At 48.6% G+C, this 17698-nt stretch overlaps 1 protein-coding gene across 5 annotated transcripts in view; it reads left to right on the forward strand.

The window, feature by feature from the left end:
- The window catches only part of RNF213 (ring finger protein 213), a 520350-nt gene that overhangs the window by 331086 nt on the left and 171566 nt on the right, over positions 1-17698 (forward strand). For all 5 annotated transcript variants that reach the window (XM_040345008.1, XM_040345007.1, XM_040345006.1 and 2 more), the window contains one exon: positions 10213-10362. In XM_040345008.1, the coding sequence (XP_040200942.1) occupies positions 10213-10362 (150 nt within the window). The remainder of the gene's footprint in view (positions 1-10212; positions 10363-17698) is intronic.

Below are 17698 nucleotides of genomic sequence, written 5' to 3' on the forward strand. Positions count from 1 at the left end.
CCAACAGAGGATGGGTGCATCCCAACAATAGAGGCAGAGGTAATGAAGCCAAAGGTGGGAGAGGAAGAGGCAATTCATACACACATATGCCTCCCCAGGAACAACGGTACTGGCAGGAACATAGGGGTACCTCTCGACCGTTCAGAGGCCGCACTCCTAATGGTCCCCTTAATAAAGATAATTCCTATTATAATGGTCATGGCCAATATGGTAGGGGGGAACAAGTATCCTAGGGGCAATGAACAATATTACCGGTTCAGAATCGGTTTACACCCTTATTTCATGACAATAGACTACATGGTGAAGGTTTTATAGGGTCGCGCCAATCCCACTGGCAAGATCCATGGGGACAGACACCCACAGAAAACAAACAAGGTGGCAAAAGAAGAGAAAGAGAGAAAGAAGAGCTGGGAGAACAAAAAAGACAAAGGCCTAGATTCACATACGGCCGATCTACAATGCGCGGGCGTAGCGTATCGTATTTACGCTACGCCGCCGCAACTTAGAGAGGCAAGTGCTGTATTCACAAAGCACTTGCGTCCTAAGTTACGGTGGCGTATCGTAAATGGGCCGGCATAAGTGCGCGTAATTCAAAGTAGGCTGGTAGGGGGCGTGTTGTATTTAAATGAGGCTTGACCCCATGTAGATGCATGGCCGAACGAACGGCGCATGCGCACGCATGCTCAGTATCACGTCGTATTTACGCCCAAAGATACGTCGGCTCAATGCCTGTGAAGTGAACGTAACTTACGCACAGCCCTATTCACGTACGACTTACGCAAACGGCGTAAAAAGATACGCTTGTTCCGACGTCCATACTTTGCATGGGCCGCGCCACCTAGAGACCAGCTTTATCTTTACGCCGGCGTAAGTCTTACGTAAATGGCGTAACTAATTGCGACGGGCGTACGTACGTTCGTGAATCGGCGTATCTTGCTCATTTCGATGCGGAAATCAAGGAAGCGCCACCTAGCGGCCAGCGTAATTATTGCACCCCAAGATACGACGGCGTAGGAGACTTACGCCGCTCGTATCTTGGCCAAATCTATGCGTAACTGATTCTATGAATCAGCCGCATAGATACGCCGGCGGCCATTCGGACTTACAACGGCGTATCTGTAGATACGCCATCGTAAGTCTTTGTGAATCTGGGCCAAAGACTATAATAAGAACAGGTATCTATAATATCAGTGGTTCAGAGCTGTCTGAGGAGGAACAGTTCGCCCCAGTTCGTAATTTTAATATGTTTCAAAGTTATATTAGTTTACAAAAATTTGTCAGAATCATAAATATCAAATGTTCTTTTCTCTACAAACCAGGAGAATCTTTTCCATCACCTGTTCGTGAAGCTCTCTTAGGTGTTTACTCCAACTTAGCCAATAAATCTGTTTTTAACCCACCCAAAAATGACCATAGACACCTAGAAGTTTTCAAGAACTTTGGCCCAGATTCACGTAGAGCGGCGCAAATTAAGTTACTCCAAACGTATATCATTTAAGTTACGGCGCCTTAATTTTGTGACGTAAGTGCCGTATCCACAGCGCATTTGCGCCCAAATTTGCAACAGCGCAACATAAATACCGAGGCGTAAGGCGTGGTTATTGCAAGTGGGAAGGAAGTGGGCGTGCTCCATTGAAATGAGCCGTGACCCCATGCAAATGAAGGGCCGGCCGTACTGCGCATGCGCGCACGAATCTGCACCTCACTGGGCATGTGCAGAACTCGGCTCGGCGCAATCAGTGAGATAGGAAAAAGGCCAAGCATACTTAGTTTGAGAATCGCCCTGTGCTTAAATAGCCCCAGACAAACACACTTCCCTTGCAAAAGTACATCCCTGTGTTTCCCTTCCTAAAGCAAGTGTCTTTTGCTCTGTTGTCTGTGGCTGTTTGTTGGTAAATGTAGTGTTATATTAAAGATTTATTGTAGTAGGAGGTTGTAGTAGGTGTGTCAGGACCTGGATTTGAACCTGGGACCTCAGCTGTGTCTGGCAGTGAACCTTCTCACTGAGCTATCTGGGATGCTGGACAGCTTCCTGTCTTATCTGCTGGACAAACCCATCTGATCCATTGAACATTCCTGCCTTGTGTCTTGATTGTCTTGAACCTTGAACTCCTTGCTCCTCCCACGAACTTCCTGATATAAGCCATGTCTCTGCACTTCCTCCTTGCCAGAATATTGTGCTATCTCCAGCCTGTATCTTGCTCCTGTCTTCCCTGCTGCCGTCCATATTTGCTACTGCTCGTTATCGACCCTTGGCTTGTTATCGACTACGCTTCTGCCTGATCCCAACCTACAAATACTCATTACCGACCCCTTGGCTTGTTATCGACTACGCTTCTGCCTGATCCCAACCTACAAATACTCATTACCGACCCCTTGGCTTGTTATCGACTACGCTTCTGTTTGATCCTTACCTGCTTATCTGCTATTGTACCCCGGCTTTCTCACCTCCTGGTGGGGCAATCCTGAGGACCGCGACCTGGCGCTTACATGCAGCAAAATCCATCTTCACCTTCAGAAGCTCTGGTGAACAACGGTTTGTTTTTCGAGATCTGTTGGACCAATTTGTCATTGCTTATCTGGATGACATCCTTATCTTTTCTGATAACCTGGAAGAGCACCGCAAGCATGTTTGCATTGTCTTTGAAAGATTAAGGCAGAATCGACTTTACATCAAATTGGAGAAATGTGAGTTTGAACAAACCCAGATCCAGTTCTTAGGGTATATTATTTCTCCATATGGAGTGGGCATGGATCCTGAGAAGATTAAAGCAGTGGTAGATTGGCCTGCCCCCGGAAACATTAAGGAAATCCAACGATTTGTCGGGTTTGCCAACTTTTACAGAAAATTTAAAAGGAACTTCTCTAAGGTGATAGCTCCAATTACCCAGCTAACAAAGAAAGGGTGCCCTTTGTGTGGTCATCTGAGGCACAGGCTGCTTTTGGAAAGTTAAAAACTCTTTTTACTTCTGCACCAGTATTGGTACATCCCAATCCTGAATTACCTTTTATAGTGGAAGTGGATGCTTCAAACTCTGCCGTGGGAGCTATCCTCTCCCAACGACATGGTGAAAAGATGCAGCTACATCCTTGTGCTTACTTTTCTCGTTTAATGTCTTCAGCCGAAATAAATTATGACATTGGGAATAAGGAGTTGCTAGCAATTAAAGAAGCATTTTCTGAATGGAGGCATTTGCTGGAAGGCGCTAAGGATCCTGTAACCGTTCTCACAGATCATAAGAATCTGGAATTCATTCGTTCTGCCAAGAGATTGTCTTCTAGACAAGCACGTTGGTCATTGTTCTTTTCCAGGTTCAATTTTATTATCTCATATCGACCTGGGTCAAGGAATGGTAAGGCTGATGCCTTATCACGAATGTTGTCTGGGCCTCTCCAGGAAGACAACTCTGAATACACAGTCCTGCCTCAAAATAACTTTCTAGGTGTCACAAGTTCTAAAGCATTCTTGAGTCTTCTCAAGGAAGGGTACGAGAATGACCCACTCCTCAAAGATCCTCCTATGAACATCATCCTTGATTACAAGAATGGCTTCTGGACTCAAGCACATCGCCTCTATGTACCTGAAGTTACTCGGGTTGAAGTCCTCAAGTTGGTTCAGTTTCTAAGACGGAGGAACTTTTATCCCATTCCTTTTGGTGGTCTGGGTACAAAAGAGATGTCAAAAGTTATGTAGCCTCGTGCCTGGTCTGTGCTCGCAATAAGACACCCCGAGCTACTCCTTTGGGGTTGCTCCAGCCACTCCCTGTCCCATCAAGACCATGGGGATCAATTTCTATGGACTTTGTGGTTGTCTAAAGAAATGACCACTATCTTGGTTGTTACTGACCGCTTCACTAAGATGGCTCACTTCATACCAGTGAAGGGGGTACCCTCTGCAGAACAAACTGCAGAGTTGATGGTTCGAGAAGTCTTTAGACTACATGGAATTCCAGAAGATGTAGTTTCTGACCGAGGAGTACAGTTCACTTCAAAGTTTTGGAAAAGCTTTTGCTCAGCTTTAGGAGTAACAATTAATCTATCTTCTGCTTTTCATCCTCAGTCTAATGGTCAGACCGAGAGGACCAATCAAACGTTAGAGCAGTACCTCCGATGTTTTGTAAGTTATCTTCAGGATGACTGGGTGGACTATCTTCCTACAGCGGAGTTTGCTTATAACAATTCTAAACATAGCTCCACCTCTCAGACCCCTTTTTTCCTAAATACCGGGCTTCATCCAGCTTTTATCCCTGATCTCCCTATCTCAACTCCAATTCATGCTGTTACCAACAGATTAACTGCTTTACAGGAGATCCAGGGAAAATTGATCGAGACTTTGAGGGAAGCTCAGGAAAGTTACAAGAAGGCTGCAGATAGACATCGCAGAGCACTTCCTACCTTTCATGTGGGTGATCAAGTTTGGTTATCTACTAAAAATCTGAAGGTTCATGTTCCATCTGCAAAGTTGGGACAAAAGTTTGTGGGACCTTTCCAGATCTTGGCCCAGATCAACCCAGTTGCCTTTCGCCTAAAACTTCCAGCAAGTATGAAGATTCACCCTGTGTTTCACATTTCGCTACTTAAACCTTTTCACGAAAATACTTTTTCTGGAAGAACACTTCCACCCCCTCCACCTGTTGAGGTACAGGGTGAAGAAGAATACGTGGTGGAGAAAATTCTTGATTCCAGGATCTATAGGAACAAATTGCAATATCTGGTTCAATGGGAAGGATACGGGACAGAAGAAAATTCTTGGGAGCCTGAGCAGAACGTTCATGCTCCTAGATTAACAAGAGAATTCCACCAGAGGTTCCCTCACAAACCAGGCCCTAAGACGTCCAGTGGACGTCCTGGGAGGAGGAGAGTACTGTCAGGACCTGGATTTGAACCTGGGACCTCAGCTGTGTCTGGCAGTGAACCTTCTCACTGAGCTATCTGGGATGCTGGACAGCTTCCTGTCTTATCTGCTGGACAAACCCATCTGATCCATTGAACATTCCTGCCTTGTGTCTTGAACCTTGAACCCCTTGCTCCTCCCACGAACTTCCTGATATAAGCCATGTCTCTGCACTTCCTCCTTGCCAGAATATTGTGCTATCTCCAGCCTGTATCTTGCTCCTGTCTTCCCTGCTGCCGTCCATATTTGCTACTGCTCGTTATCGACCCTTGGCTTGTTATCGACTACGCTTCTGCCTGATCCCAACCTACAAATACTCATTACCGACCCCTTGGCTTGTTATCGACTACGCTTCTGCCTGATCCCAACCTACAAATACTCATTGCCGACCCCTTGGCTTGTTATCGACTACGCTTCTGTTTGATCCTTACCTGCTTATCTGCTATTGTACCCCGGCTTTCTCACCTCCTGGTGGGGCAATCCTGAGGACCGCGACCTGGCGCTAACACGCAGCAAAATCCATCTTCACCTTCAGAAGCTCTGGTGAACACCGGTTAGCGCTTAGATTCCGCACCTCAGGTGACCCTGTGTCATCAGCCAGGGTGACCTGCTCTGCTGCTATAGCTACTGGCCTCTGAGCCTGACCCCAGACCGTGACAAGGTGTGTGTATTTTCGGAGTGTTTTTTGTGTCTGTTTCTTCTGTGTTTTTTGTTTGAATTTGTATTAGCTGTCTGCTTGTGTTTTTGCTGTCTGATTTTTGTGTGTGTCTGTTCTGTGTCTTTTTGGCTGTCTGTTCTGTGTCTTTTTGGCTGTCTGTTCTGTGTCTTTTTGTCTGTTTGTTCTGTGTGTTTTTGTGTTTGTTTGTTCTGTTTGAATTTAGTGTCTGTTTGTTGAGATGGCACCTAAGAGAAGAAAATGAAACTTCTCGGTGCGAGAGAAGCACTTGCTGGCCAGGGCTATCACCCAATTTGGGAGATTTTTGCATGGCCCTGACAGCCGGGACGTCCCTCCGGCCAGGAAGAGGGCAATAATCTGAGAGATTACTGATCGGATCAATGCGGAGGGGGGGGGGGAGACAAGGACCCCCAGTGGGATTCAGAAGAAGATCAACGATCTGAGGAGTTTGGTCCGGGACAAGATGGCCAAGCAAGCAGCCCATGCCAGGGGCACTGGAGGAGGCCCACCTTGCCCCGTAAGGTGGACTGAGGAGGAACTTGCGGTGGCCCGTTGCTTCCACAGCTAGCAAGTGGTGGGCCTGCCTGGCTTTGAATCTGATGATCCTGTGAGGACAGGTAAGTTTTTTCGGATTTCCATCTGGTGAGTAGCATGTGTGGGTGGGGGAAGGGAATATGTGCCAAGTGTGTGGATCCTCCAACCTGTGTATGTTTTGTGTCCTCCACAGATGGCCAGGAGATTGCTGGCCCATCAGGCCAGAAGGTTGCTGGGCCATCAGGCCAGGCTGCACCACCCCCAGGACAACAGGCTGCTGAGGAGCCCCAAGAAAGGCCAGAGTCCTCAGGGGAGGGGAGTGGCCACAACTCCCCTCATGAGGAGGTTCAGGGGGAGGAGGATGAGGGGGGGGGTTGAGGATGATCCGATGGAGCTTGCCCGAGAAGTTATGTTGTGTTGGGATCAGGATTCCCTTGCGCCTGACAGCAGTCAGGCCACCATCATGGGTAGTCCCTCCCACTCCTCCACCAACAGGCCCCCCCCAGGGGGATCCCCTGCTCCCAAGCCACAAACCTCATCTGGAGGCAGTCAGGCCACCATCATGGGTAGTCCCTCCCACTCCTCCCCCAACAGGGCTGCCCCCCCAGGGGGCTCCCCTCCTCCCAGGCCACAAGCCTCAACTGCAGGCAGGAAGGCCACCCAAAAGACCAGGGGGGTGGCCGAGTTCCTGCCTGCAAATCTGCAGAGGGACCAGGCCCTTCAGACCCGCCATCTGGGTCAGGTCACCCGGACTTTGGCCCAGATAGAGGAGAGCCTGGCCTCCATCAATGATTCAGTGAGTGACGTCAGCACAAATTCATTAGCTTTTATTAATTGTTTTTCTGAGCTGCAGGCCGCCACAACAGGCGTGGCCCTTGAGGTGACTGCCCTGACCCAGGCTGTCCAGGACAACACCCAGGCTGTCCAGGCCAATACGGCAGCCCTCACTCTGGGCCTCAACAGGATCGCCGTGGCCTTGGAGGGCAGGCCAGCAGGTGGGCAGTCACCCGGGGAGGCTCCTCCTTCCCCTGCTCACCCCCCCATGAGTCTCCTCCTTCCCCTGCTCACCCCCCCCATGAGTCTCCTCCTTCCCCTGCTCACCCCCCCATGAGTCTCCTCCTTTCCTTGCCTACCCCCCCCCATGAGTCTCCCCTGAGGGCCCGTGGCCGTGGCCGGCCCAGGCGTAGCTCACGCCGCCGCCATTGAGATTTTGGGTGTACTTTTTTTTATTTTTTTTTACAGATTTTTTTTTTGTGATTCTGATTTGTTTTTTGTGTGTGAATGATGTATGAATGTGGGGTGACATTCCTGGTGAAAAAGGGTGTCACCCTCAGTTTTGGTGGATTAGGGATTCCCAGGACCAGGGAGAAGTGATCCCAGGTCCGTATGAAAGGTGTATGAATGCACAGTGACATAATTGGAGCCGTGGCGTGGTTTTCTAGGGTCCAATCCAATTAGATGTGCATGTGATGTGTCTGTGCTAGGGACCACAGTGGGTGTGCATGCGTGCATTCTCATTGTGCCATGATGAATGTGTGTGCTTACTGTGCAAAGATGCATTCTTAATAAGGATGTTGTTGTCTGCCTTGCAGACGAGGGGTGGGCTTGTTGTCATGAGTAAAGCTTTTTATAAGGGGGAAATGGACAGATTATTGGCTGACCGATCCACCTACCAAGTACTTAATAATGACCCAGAATTTTTGTACAAGAGTGAGCTACAGGGTCTCATATAGCAGGGTAAAAGCAATGGGATCCTCATAAAGAAGGAATCCCTATACAGTGGAACCTTGGATTACGAGCATAATCCATTCCAGAAGAATGCTCGTAATGCAAAGTACTCGCATATCAAAGAGAGTTTCCTAATTAAAGTCAATGGAAACGAAAATAATATTTTCACATTGACATCAATGGCATGCAATACCGCATGCGGCCAGAGGTGGGGGGCACCAGAGAGCCTCGGAAATGACCAGAAAGGCTCCGGCACCCCCCACCTCATGCCAAACGCAGTAGTTCACTCTGCTTTGACCTGAAACCTGCTCCTTTTGTGAGACAAACCGAGTTAGGATTTTACGAAATACAGTGCTCGTATTGTGATAAGCACGTGGGTAGGTACCGGAGCATGATGGGACTGTGAGGCCCATATAAGTCGGATGCAAGCCGCGCACCCGTCATTGCAGCGAGAAGAAGCGTTGTGTCAACATCGGGAGAAGGCAAAAGAAGAGAAGTGAAGAAGATGACGTCACAGAAGAGCGGACTGGCCACCGCTAGTATAGCGGCGGCCAGCCCTGAAGGATAAGGCACCGGACAGCGGGAGGAAGAACCGGGGTGCACCGAGTCAACAGCGGAGAGCGGCGAACATAGAAGAAGACCCCCGGAGAGTGGAGAAGACCCCCGGATAGCGGAGAAGACCCCCCGGATAGCGGAAGAAGAAGCCCCCCCTGCTGAAAGAGCTAAAGAAGACAGGGGGGGCCTCCGGAGCAGACAAATAAATTATTTTAAAAACCCTTGTGTCGTGTGTTTATTAACTTTAACACTTTGCCTCCAGGTGAATGGGTAGGGGTACGATGTACCCCATATCCATTCACTTAGGGTGGGGGGCCGTTATCTGGGTGCCCCCTTATTTGAGGGGGCTCCCAGATTCCGATAAGCCCCCCGCCCGCAGACCCTGACAACCAACGGCCAGGGTTGTCGGGAAGAGGCTCTGTCCTTATCAACATGGGGACAGGGTGCTCTGGGGTAGGGGGGCCCCGCAGTGCGCCCCCCTGCCCCAGAGCACCCAACCCCCCCCCCCCATGTTGAGGGCATGCGGCCTGGTACGGCTCAGGAGGGGGGGCGCTCGCTCGTCCCCACTCCTTTCCTGGCCGGCCAGGTAGCGTGCTTTGGATACGGGTCTGGTATGGATTGTAGGGGGACCCCTACACCGTTTTTTCGGCGTAGGGGGTCTCCCTACAACCCATACCAGACCTAAGGGCCTGGTATGCCCCTGGGGGGGAACCCATGCCGGTTTTTTATTTAAAAATTGGCGTGGAGTTCTCCATCTCAGAATGCATACCAAACGCCGGCTAGAATTGGCGGGAATCCAAGTTGGATCTCCCGTCGCTTCTATGACGGCTTTGTCTCCATCGCGGCAAGCCAGCTCGGCGCTGGCTCCCGCGATGGGGCTCGTAGGTGGTCAATCTCGCCGAGAAAGGGAGCGAGATTGACACAATATCGCGGTCACCCACTGTATGTAAAAAAAAAAGAAATAATGTTTTTTTAGTTTTTTTACATACTTTCATCACAGTAGTACAGTGTCACCATAGTGACACTGTACTACTCTGGGCGGGTGATCATTTTTTTTTTTTTTTTTACCCTGTTACTGCTTATAACAGTGATAATCACTGTTGCACACAATAGTTTAAACTGTCATGAATGGCTTTCCATTCATGACAGCTTGCTTATTGTTGACATGCTGTCATTGGCTACAGCTAATCACATGGTAAAGGGTACCAGGTACCATGTGATAGTTGTGGGTCAATCACAACATCACAACAGTAAGCAAGCCATTCGTGACAGTTTGCTTACATAATATCATGTGATCGCTATGATTGTAAGTTGCTGCATACCAAGCACTGTGATTCGTTGTGTACGGTAGAAAAAGCGGTCACAGGATTGTGCGTGCTAGTGTACCAGTACGTCACCATGCTTGCCTGTGCCACCTGCTCTCAGTACATTTATTGTGAGCAGGTCGGCAAGTGGTTAATATGGTTAACAGGCACATTCTTCTCGTTTTCAGACGTGTAGAGGTACCAATAATTTTCAGTGGCGCACCCACCCATCTGAAATTGCAGGTAGTTGAAGCCAAATAGTCCCATAGCACCAGGCAGTTCCATGCGGCTGCATTTTTACAAAAGGGTCAGGAACTTTTTACCTGCATTTCCTACAGGTACAGCAGTCCATGCAAACACGGCATGCAGGACCCCTTACGTTGTGAACCTAGGCTTACACAGGGCAAAGACCAGTATGTACAATTAATTTAGCATAGGAAATGTTTTTTCAGGGCAAATAACAATCGCTGTCAGATCTGCAGTATTTCATTGTGTGATATATTTGTGTTTGTGTAATACAGGTGAACAGTGGCATTCCAGAGTTCCTGTTTAAACTCCTGATTCTGCAATATCTGATGGATTCTCAGGGAAGAATATGGAAGCGCCTGCCCAGTCACTTATACATCATTGAAATTTTGGAATCTTCAGACAATTTTAAACCGTTCAAAACTGTAAGATTTGATTATATTTGTATCTAATGTGTATATCAATGCCAGCTTCTCTGAACCTCTCAAGTGCTTTTATCAACTGATTTTATGTTATAGATGCTCATTTTGAATGCCTGAAGCCCATCTCTGAGAAAATGATATATGCTCCTTTGCATTAGGGCTGCCACCACACTGTGAACGTTAAATGCTCTTTTAGATCTAGGGGTCTGCAAAAAGCAGTTTTGATTTTGACAATGGACTGACACAACTTCCTTATACTCTTGAGGGTTATTTTCCGTCTATCAGGCGAGGACTAGGCAGACATGTTAATGGTTAAAACATGTAATCTTTAGCAAAGCTGAACAGCCCCGCCCAGGGGGCGGTCCCTCTGGTCATAACCCCTCTCACTGCAGTGAGCAGCTCAGTTCTTTTCTGCCTAGTAGAGAAGGACCTGGCTCCCTCTGGGCCCATGGTCCTGAAGAACTTTTAGTTTTTATTTTTTGATCCTGAGATCTTCTATCAACTGTGACAGGCTGGATAATATAGATCCTGGTAGTCTCCCCAGTCCGGCCATCTAGCGTGAGCAGGCCTTAGCCACGCGCTGGGCCAGCCACGACATACCCCGTTTTGCTGCAAGGGTGGCCAGTGAGCTATTGCTCCGGGGCTCACATACCGGGCTACTGATGTCTGAGTCACAGTGAGTCGTGGCCAACAGCTACTCCGTGCTGCTCGGAAGTGGTTCTGTCAGGAACGCGCCAGCAGTCCTCGCAGGGATGGGTAAGTACTTTTCCTCCTGTCTTGGCAGGATGGATCAGCTGGGCTTTCCTAGGGGGGTCAATTAGGGGGTCTCTTGTCCTCCCTTTCCTTTCCCCCCCGTCCGGCCTGCTGTGTCTGACCGGGGTGTACCTGGGGTATTTTCGCTGTCCTGGCTGGGGGCTGCGATGGTGTCTGGTCCGCTCTGTGTGAAGGGGCTTCCGCTCAGGGGCCACTGCATTTTCGGCCTTCTCATCCGCCTAATTGTTTCTCAGCACCGGTTTTCTTCTAAACTTGGCTGGCAGCCATTTTCTTGTAGCCGCGCTGTGGCGCAGATATACACAGCGGGCGGCCAATTTCTTGGAGCTTGCGCTCTTTTTTTTACTGAGGCGGCCATTTTTGTGTGGTTTTTCCCTAAAGGTTTTGGCCTTTAGTGCTGGAATTGCTTTCTGAGTGGCACGAACAGTGCAGTTTACCTCAGAGACACCAGGACACACGCTGTGTTAACAGAGAGAGAGCAGGACACGGTGCTGAGCAGTTCTTGTCAGGGCGGTGAGTCCCCTGGGAGTCCCCTGGTCAGTAGCAGCAAGGAGGGTGGGCCCCTTGTTTTCAGTATACCTTGTGCTTGACTGTAGTCCCTAAAGCTGTCATTAGAGCAGGTCAGCATGGCGTCAGAAGCTGGCGTTTCTTCCCCAGACATTCCGGTGGTAGCAACCGGTGCCCCTGCACCTGCGGTTCCTGTGGACTCTTTTTCGGCGGTCCTGGAATCATTTGTTGCCAGGGTGAAAGCTGTGTGTGGGCCCAAGGGGGGTAAAAAACACCCCCACCTTCTTCAGGGGATAGCTCTGACTCAGACCTGGGCCTGGCTGTGCCCCAGGGCACTGGCTCTGAGGTATCAGAGGATGCTGACTAGGACCATTCAGACAGTAAGGGTGACTCTATGTCTGGGTCAGCGCAGGACAAGGTACTTGTTGGAGCACTTATCACCGCAGTGTGGGACACTCTTAAGCTGGATGATGCGGCTGGGACATCTGCTAAGATGTCTGTCCCTTTTGGGTCCCACAAGCCGGCCCAAACTGCTAAGGTGTTTCCTTATGTGATTTATTTTGATAGGTTCATAGACAAGGAATGGGAGCGACCGCAGATGACCTTTTCGGTTCCTAAACGCATGGCGGTGCGTTACCCTTTTGAGGAGAGCTTGCTGGACCCCCCCAATGTCTAGGTTAAACAAAGTCACCACAATTCCGGTAGAGGAGACCCCTGCTTTTAAGGACCCTGCAGATAGGAGGTCTGAGGCAGTGGGTCGGTCCATGTTCACCATCGTGGGATCGGCATTGCGGCCCATTTTGGCCACAGCACTAGTGTCACAGACGTTGACTGAGTGGGCAAAGTTACTGCAGTGGGAATTGGAGGAGCATCATGCTCCCCTGGGCTGCGTTTAACTAGCTGACCAGTTAGTGCATGGCCTCAAATATGTCTGCGATGCAGCCCAGAATGCAGCTCCTTTGATCTCCAGAGCCTCGTCATCTGTGGTTGTTTTGCGGTGCCTGATCTGGCTAAAATGCTGGTCTGCGGACCAGACTTCCATGAAGGCCCTGGCGGATTTGCTCTTCCGGGGTGGGAGGCTATTTGGAGCCTCACTAGATGACATTATTAGCATGTCACAGGAGGTAAGAGCACGCTCCTCCCTCAGTCCAGAAGAGGTAAGGAGCCACGCCGTAAGCCGGGACCCTCATTTTCCACGCAGAAGCAGCATTTTTGTCAGTCAGGGCCCGCAGATGGGTGTTGACATGCCAATAAGGGGCCGGCTGAGGGACAAAAGCAACCCTGGGTTCACAGGCCAAACAAGCCTGCAAACAAATCTGCTACTGCATGAAGGTTTGCCCCCACCTGACCCTCAGGTGGGGGGACGTCTTCATGAGTTTGCAGCTCGATGGACCTCCCTGCTTTCCAACCAGTGGGTTTGCAAAGTGGTTTCATCAGGGTACAAGATAGTTTCTTTTTGTTCACCGAACAGATTCTTTCCCTCAAACCTTCCTCTTCTTTCGGCTCGTCAGGGCACCCTAAGAGGGGCAGTACAGGATTTGCTGAAGTGTGGGGGTGATCATACCTGTGCCACTGCAGGAAAGGTTTTAGGGTTTCTACTCAAATCAGTTTTTGGTCCCGACGAAGGACAGAGTCTGTCCAATTCTGGAAATCAAAGGCTCTGAATACCTTTTGTAAAGGTTCGGAAGTTCAGGATGGAATCGGTTCGCTCTGTGGTCTCTGCACTCCATCCGGGGGATTTTCTGGCATCCTTGGACATCAAGGACGCGTTCTTGCATGTCCCCGTTTTCGTCAGGCATCAGAGATTCCTGTGCTTTGCGGTGGGGGACTACCACTATCAATTTGTGGCGCTCCCTTTTGGCCTGGCGTCGGCACCAAGGGTTTTCACCAAGGTGCTTCCCCCCCGATTCTGGCCTTGCTGAGACAGCGAGGTATTGCCTTCGTGGGCTACTTGGACGATCTACTTCTGAGAGCTGCTTCAAGCTCAGAATTAGAGGAGGATGTGGCGATTGCCAGTCAGACCCTCGGAGAATTTGGCTGGGTGCTGAACTTCCAGAAGTCTGTGCTGGTACCAACTCAGCGCCTAGAATATCTGGGCTTGATTCTAGACTCCTCAAAGGCGAGAGTTTTTCTCCCTTTGGAAAAGTTGCAGACTCTTCAGACTGCGGTGAAGCTGTTGACATCCCGAAAATGGTCGTCGCTCCGCTTTTGCATGCGAGTCTTGGGTCTAATGGTAGCCTCAATTCCACACTCGAGCTTTGCAGAAGGAGATTCTGTCCAAATGGGACAGATCCCCTTTGTCCCTGGATTGTCAAATCCGGGTGAGCCAACAGGTCAGGATTTCCCTGGTTTGGTGGTTGAGCTCTCTGGCTCTTCAGTCCGGAAAGCCGTTCCTTTCCTTTCACTGGACAGTGATCACGACGGACGTCAGCTTGACCGGTTGGGGGGAGTTTGGGGTGTTCAGTTGACACATGGTCACTGGACACAGGAAGAATCTCACCTGCTGATCAATGTACTGGAACTCCGGGCGATCAGTGCCTCTCCACATGGTCACTGAGGCTGCAGGGGTGTCCGATCAGGATCCAGTCGGACAACGCCACGGCGGTGGCGTATGTCAACCATCAAGGAGGAACAAGAAGCGTGACATCTTGCGGTGGGCAGAGAGAAGCGTACCGGCTCTATCAGTCATTTACATTCCGGGGTTAAAAAACTTGCAAACGGATTACCTCAGTCGCCAGATGCTGGAGAATGGTCACTAAACCCGGATGTATTTCACCTCCTTTGCCGTAGATGGGGCGAGACAGACGTAGATCTCCTGTCTTCTCGGCTAAATCGAAAGGTGTTGAGGTTCATGGCCAGGTCAAAAGATCCTTGGGCGGATGCGACTGATGCGTTGTTAGCCCGCGAACACACCAAATGTTTGTGTGAACTTTAGAACCCCGTTAAAGTCTATGGGACTCGAACGTTTGAAATCTAAAGTGCTAATTTTAAAGGCTAATATGTAAGTTATTGTCCTAAAAAGTGTTTGGGAACCTGGGTCCTGTCCCAGGGGACATGTATCAATGCAAAAAAAAAGTTTTAAAAACTGGGTTTTTTTCAGGAGCAGTGAATTTAATAATGCTTAAAGTGAAACAATAAAAGTGAAATATTACTTTAAATTTCGCACCATGGGGGGGTATAAAGTAAGCATGTGAAATAGCGCATGTTTCCCGTACTTAGAACTGTCTCTGCACAAAGTGTAATTTCTGAAATAAAAAAAGTAATTTAAAACTTACTTGTGGCTATAATGAATTGTCGGCTCCCGGCAATTCAGAAAGAATTCATTCATAAAAAAAAAAAAGTGTGGGGTCCCCCCAAATTCAATTACCAGGACCTTCAGGTCTGGTATGGATATTAAGGGGAACCCCGTCGTCAATTAAAAAAATTATGTGGGGTTCCCCCCAAATATCTATTCCAGACCCTTCAAGTCTGGTGTGGATTTTAAGGGGAACTCCACCCCAAATAAAAAAAAATGGCATGGAGTTCCCCCAAAAATCCACACCAGACCCCTTATCTGAGCACGTTAACCTGGCCGGCCGCAGAAAAGAGGGGTGGCAGAAAGCGCCCCCCCCCCCCTCCTGAACCGTACCAGGCCACATGCCCTCAACATGGGGAGGGGGACAAGGACCTCATCCCCACAACCCTGGCCGGTCTGCGGGCGGGGGGCTTATCAGAATCTGGAAGACCCCTTTAACAAAGGGGACCCCCAGATCCTGCCCCCCCCTATGTGAATTGGTAATGGGGTACCATTTCATGAAGGAAGTGTAAATAGTTGTAAAAAAAAAACAGACACCATGGAAAAAAGTCCTTTATTAAAAAAAAAAAAAATCCAGCGGTGGTAATCCACTCTCGATCCCGGGGGCTCCAACTTTGTCGTTGAAGGGTCTGGAATGGATATTTGGGGGGAATCCCACGTCATTTTTTAAATTGACAGCGGGGTTCCCCTTAATATCCATACCAGACCTGAAGGGCCTGGTAATTAAATTTTGAATGAATGAATGAATTCTCTCTGAATTGCCGGGAGCTGACAATTCATTATAGCCGCAAGTCAGTTTTTTTTTTAAATGTAATTGTTTTTTTATGTGATTTTAAAATGACTTAGTACAGCAGGCACATATTTCATCAGGTAACAGTGCTACACCATATAAGAATACATACAATACGGAAGAGACAAAAAAAAGACAGCTTCTACAGCCAATACTGCCCGTACTCCTAACTTAAATACCCTTAAGTACCTGATGCCTGCTATATCTCCTAGCCATACATCTATTCTTGCCCCTTCCCCGTCCCCCCCACCCTACCCCTATCTAAGGAAGCGTGTTACCCCTTTAATTGATCTGCTGTGTAGGACCACAAGAAGAAAAGGGAGGAGGCCCCTGCGCTTTTCTGTTAACAGAGTCCCCTTGTGTTAATATGAGAAGACAAGTTCCCCAGGGTGGTTTGCCCTATCAGAGCTCCCGGCAATCCCACCCCGGCATCGAAGGAAAACATCCATCGATGCCGGGGGGGGGGTGACGTTCTGGAATCGTTTACGCGGGTTCCCCTAAACTAGGTTTCCCGTCGTCCTCAACCACGGCCCCCATATTCTTTCAAATTTCCCATAGTTCCCCTGTCTGGTAAAGTACACTCTTTCATTTGAGATTGTTAATTTCATGGATGTTAGCCAGTTGACTACTGACGGGGGGGTCTGCGCCTGCCATTTTTGGGCTATCGTCTTACGTGCCTGGAAAAGGCATCTCAGTATAGCTTCCCCACTGTCTTGAGGGACTCTTGTGTCTTCTATGCTCCCCAAGAGGCAGGTCCTAGCCACTGGATCAATGGATGTTCCAAATGCCTTATTTATCCTCTCTACTATTTCCCTCCAGTAGCTATAGAGTTTGGGGCACTTCCAGACCATATGTATTAGGTTCCCTTTATTTTTACATCTCGGGCATTCGTTGTTTTGTCTCCACCCCATTTTAAACATTTTGTGCGGGGTAAAATATACCCTGTGTAGTAAGAACAAGTGGGAGAGTCTTTGCGCTGGAGCAATTGAGACCAATGCGCCTTGTTGAAGAATCCTATCCCACTGTTCAAGTGATATTATTCCCAAGTCTTTTCCCCACGCTGCTTTACTCTTGGCCGGTCCTGCTCTGCTTATCGCACTAGCACTCAAACTATTGTATGTTAGTGATATTAGGCCCTTGGCCATACTTGCCTTGATTATCTTCAGAAGGACAGGGATCTGGGTCCATATAATTGGTTTGGAGCTAAATTGTGCTTGAATAGCATGGCGGACCTGTAGGTATTTGTAGAATGTTTTGTTTGAGATATTAAATTCCCTAGTTAGATCTAGAAATGTTTTTAGGGTATTGCCCTCGAACATGTGCTTTAAGCGGGTTATGCCTTGTCTCTTCCACTCACTTGATTCTTCTATACTTGTTACTTCCTGCAGGTTGTTATTTTTCCATAGGGGTGAACATTCTGTTAGGCCAATGTATCCCAATAGGGTCTTTGTGATGTGCCATACTTTGATAGCTAATTTTACTGTTAGGTGTTTATAGGGGAAGAAATCTGCCTCTAGGGCTTCCACCAGCAGTTTGTGAGGGTTGTTTGTTAACATCAAACGGCTGATGGAGCCATCGCTCTCAGCGGTTCCGCACCCTGCCAGATGTTGCAATTGTGACGCAATGAAATATAGCTTTGGGTGTGGAAACGCCATGCCCCCTTCTTTTACTGGTAATTGGAGTGTTTGCAAGCTTATCCTAGCTTGGCCACCTCTCCATATAAGTTCTCTAAATAGTGATTCTACTTTCTTGAACCATGTAAATCCTAACCATAAGGGTGCATTGTGTAGGACGTATAGTAATTGTGGCTGCCACAACATTTTTATTAGGTTGCATCGTCCTGCTACTGACAAGGGAAGTCTTTTCCAAATATCACATTTATTTTTCCACTTTAATAACAATGGGGCAAGATTTAAGTTTGTATATTGGGTGACGTCTTTCGTTATCCAAATCCCTAAGTATTTAAATTTTGTGAC

This window comes from Rana temporaria, chromosome 3 (assembly GCF_905171775.1).
Source record: "Rana temporaria chromosome 3, aRanTem1.1, whole genome shotgun sequence".
Taxonomy (NCBI): domain Eukaryota; kingdom Metazoa; phylum Chordata; class Amphibia; order Anura; family Ranidae; genus Rana; species Rana temporaria.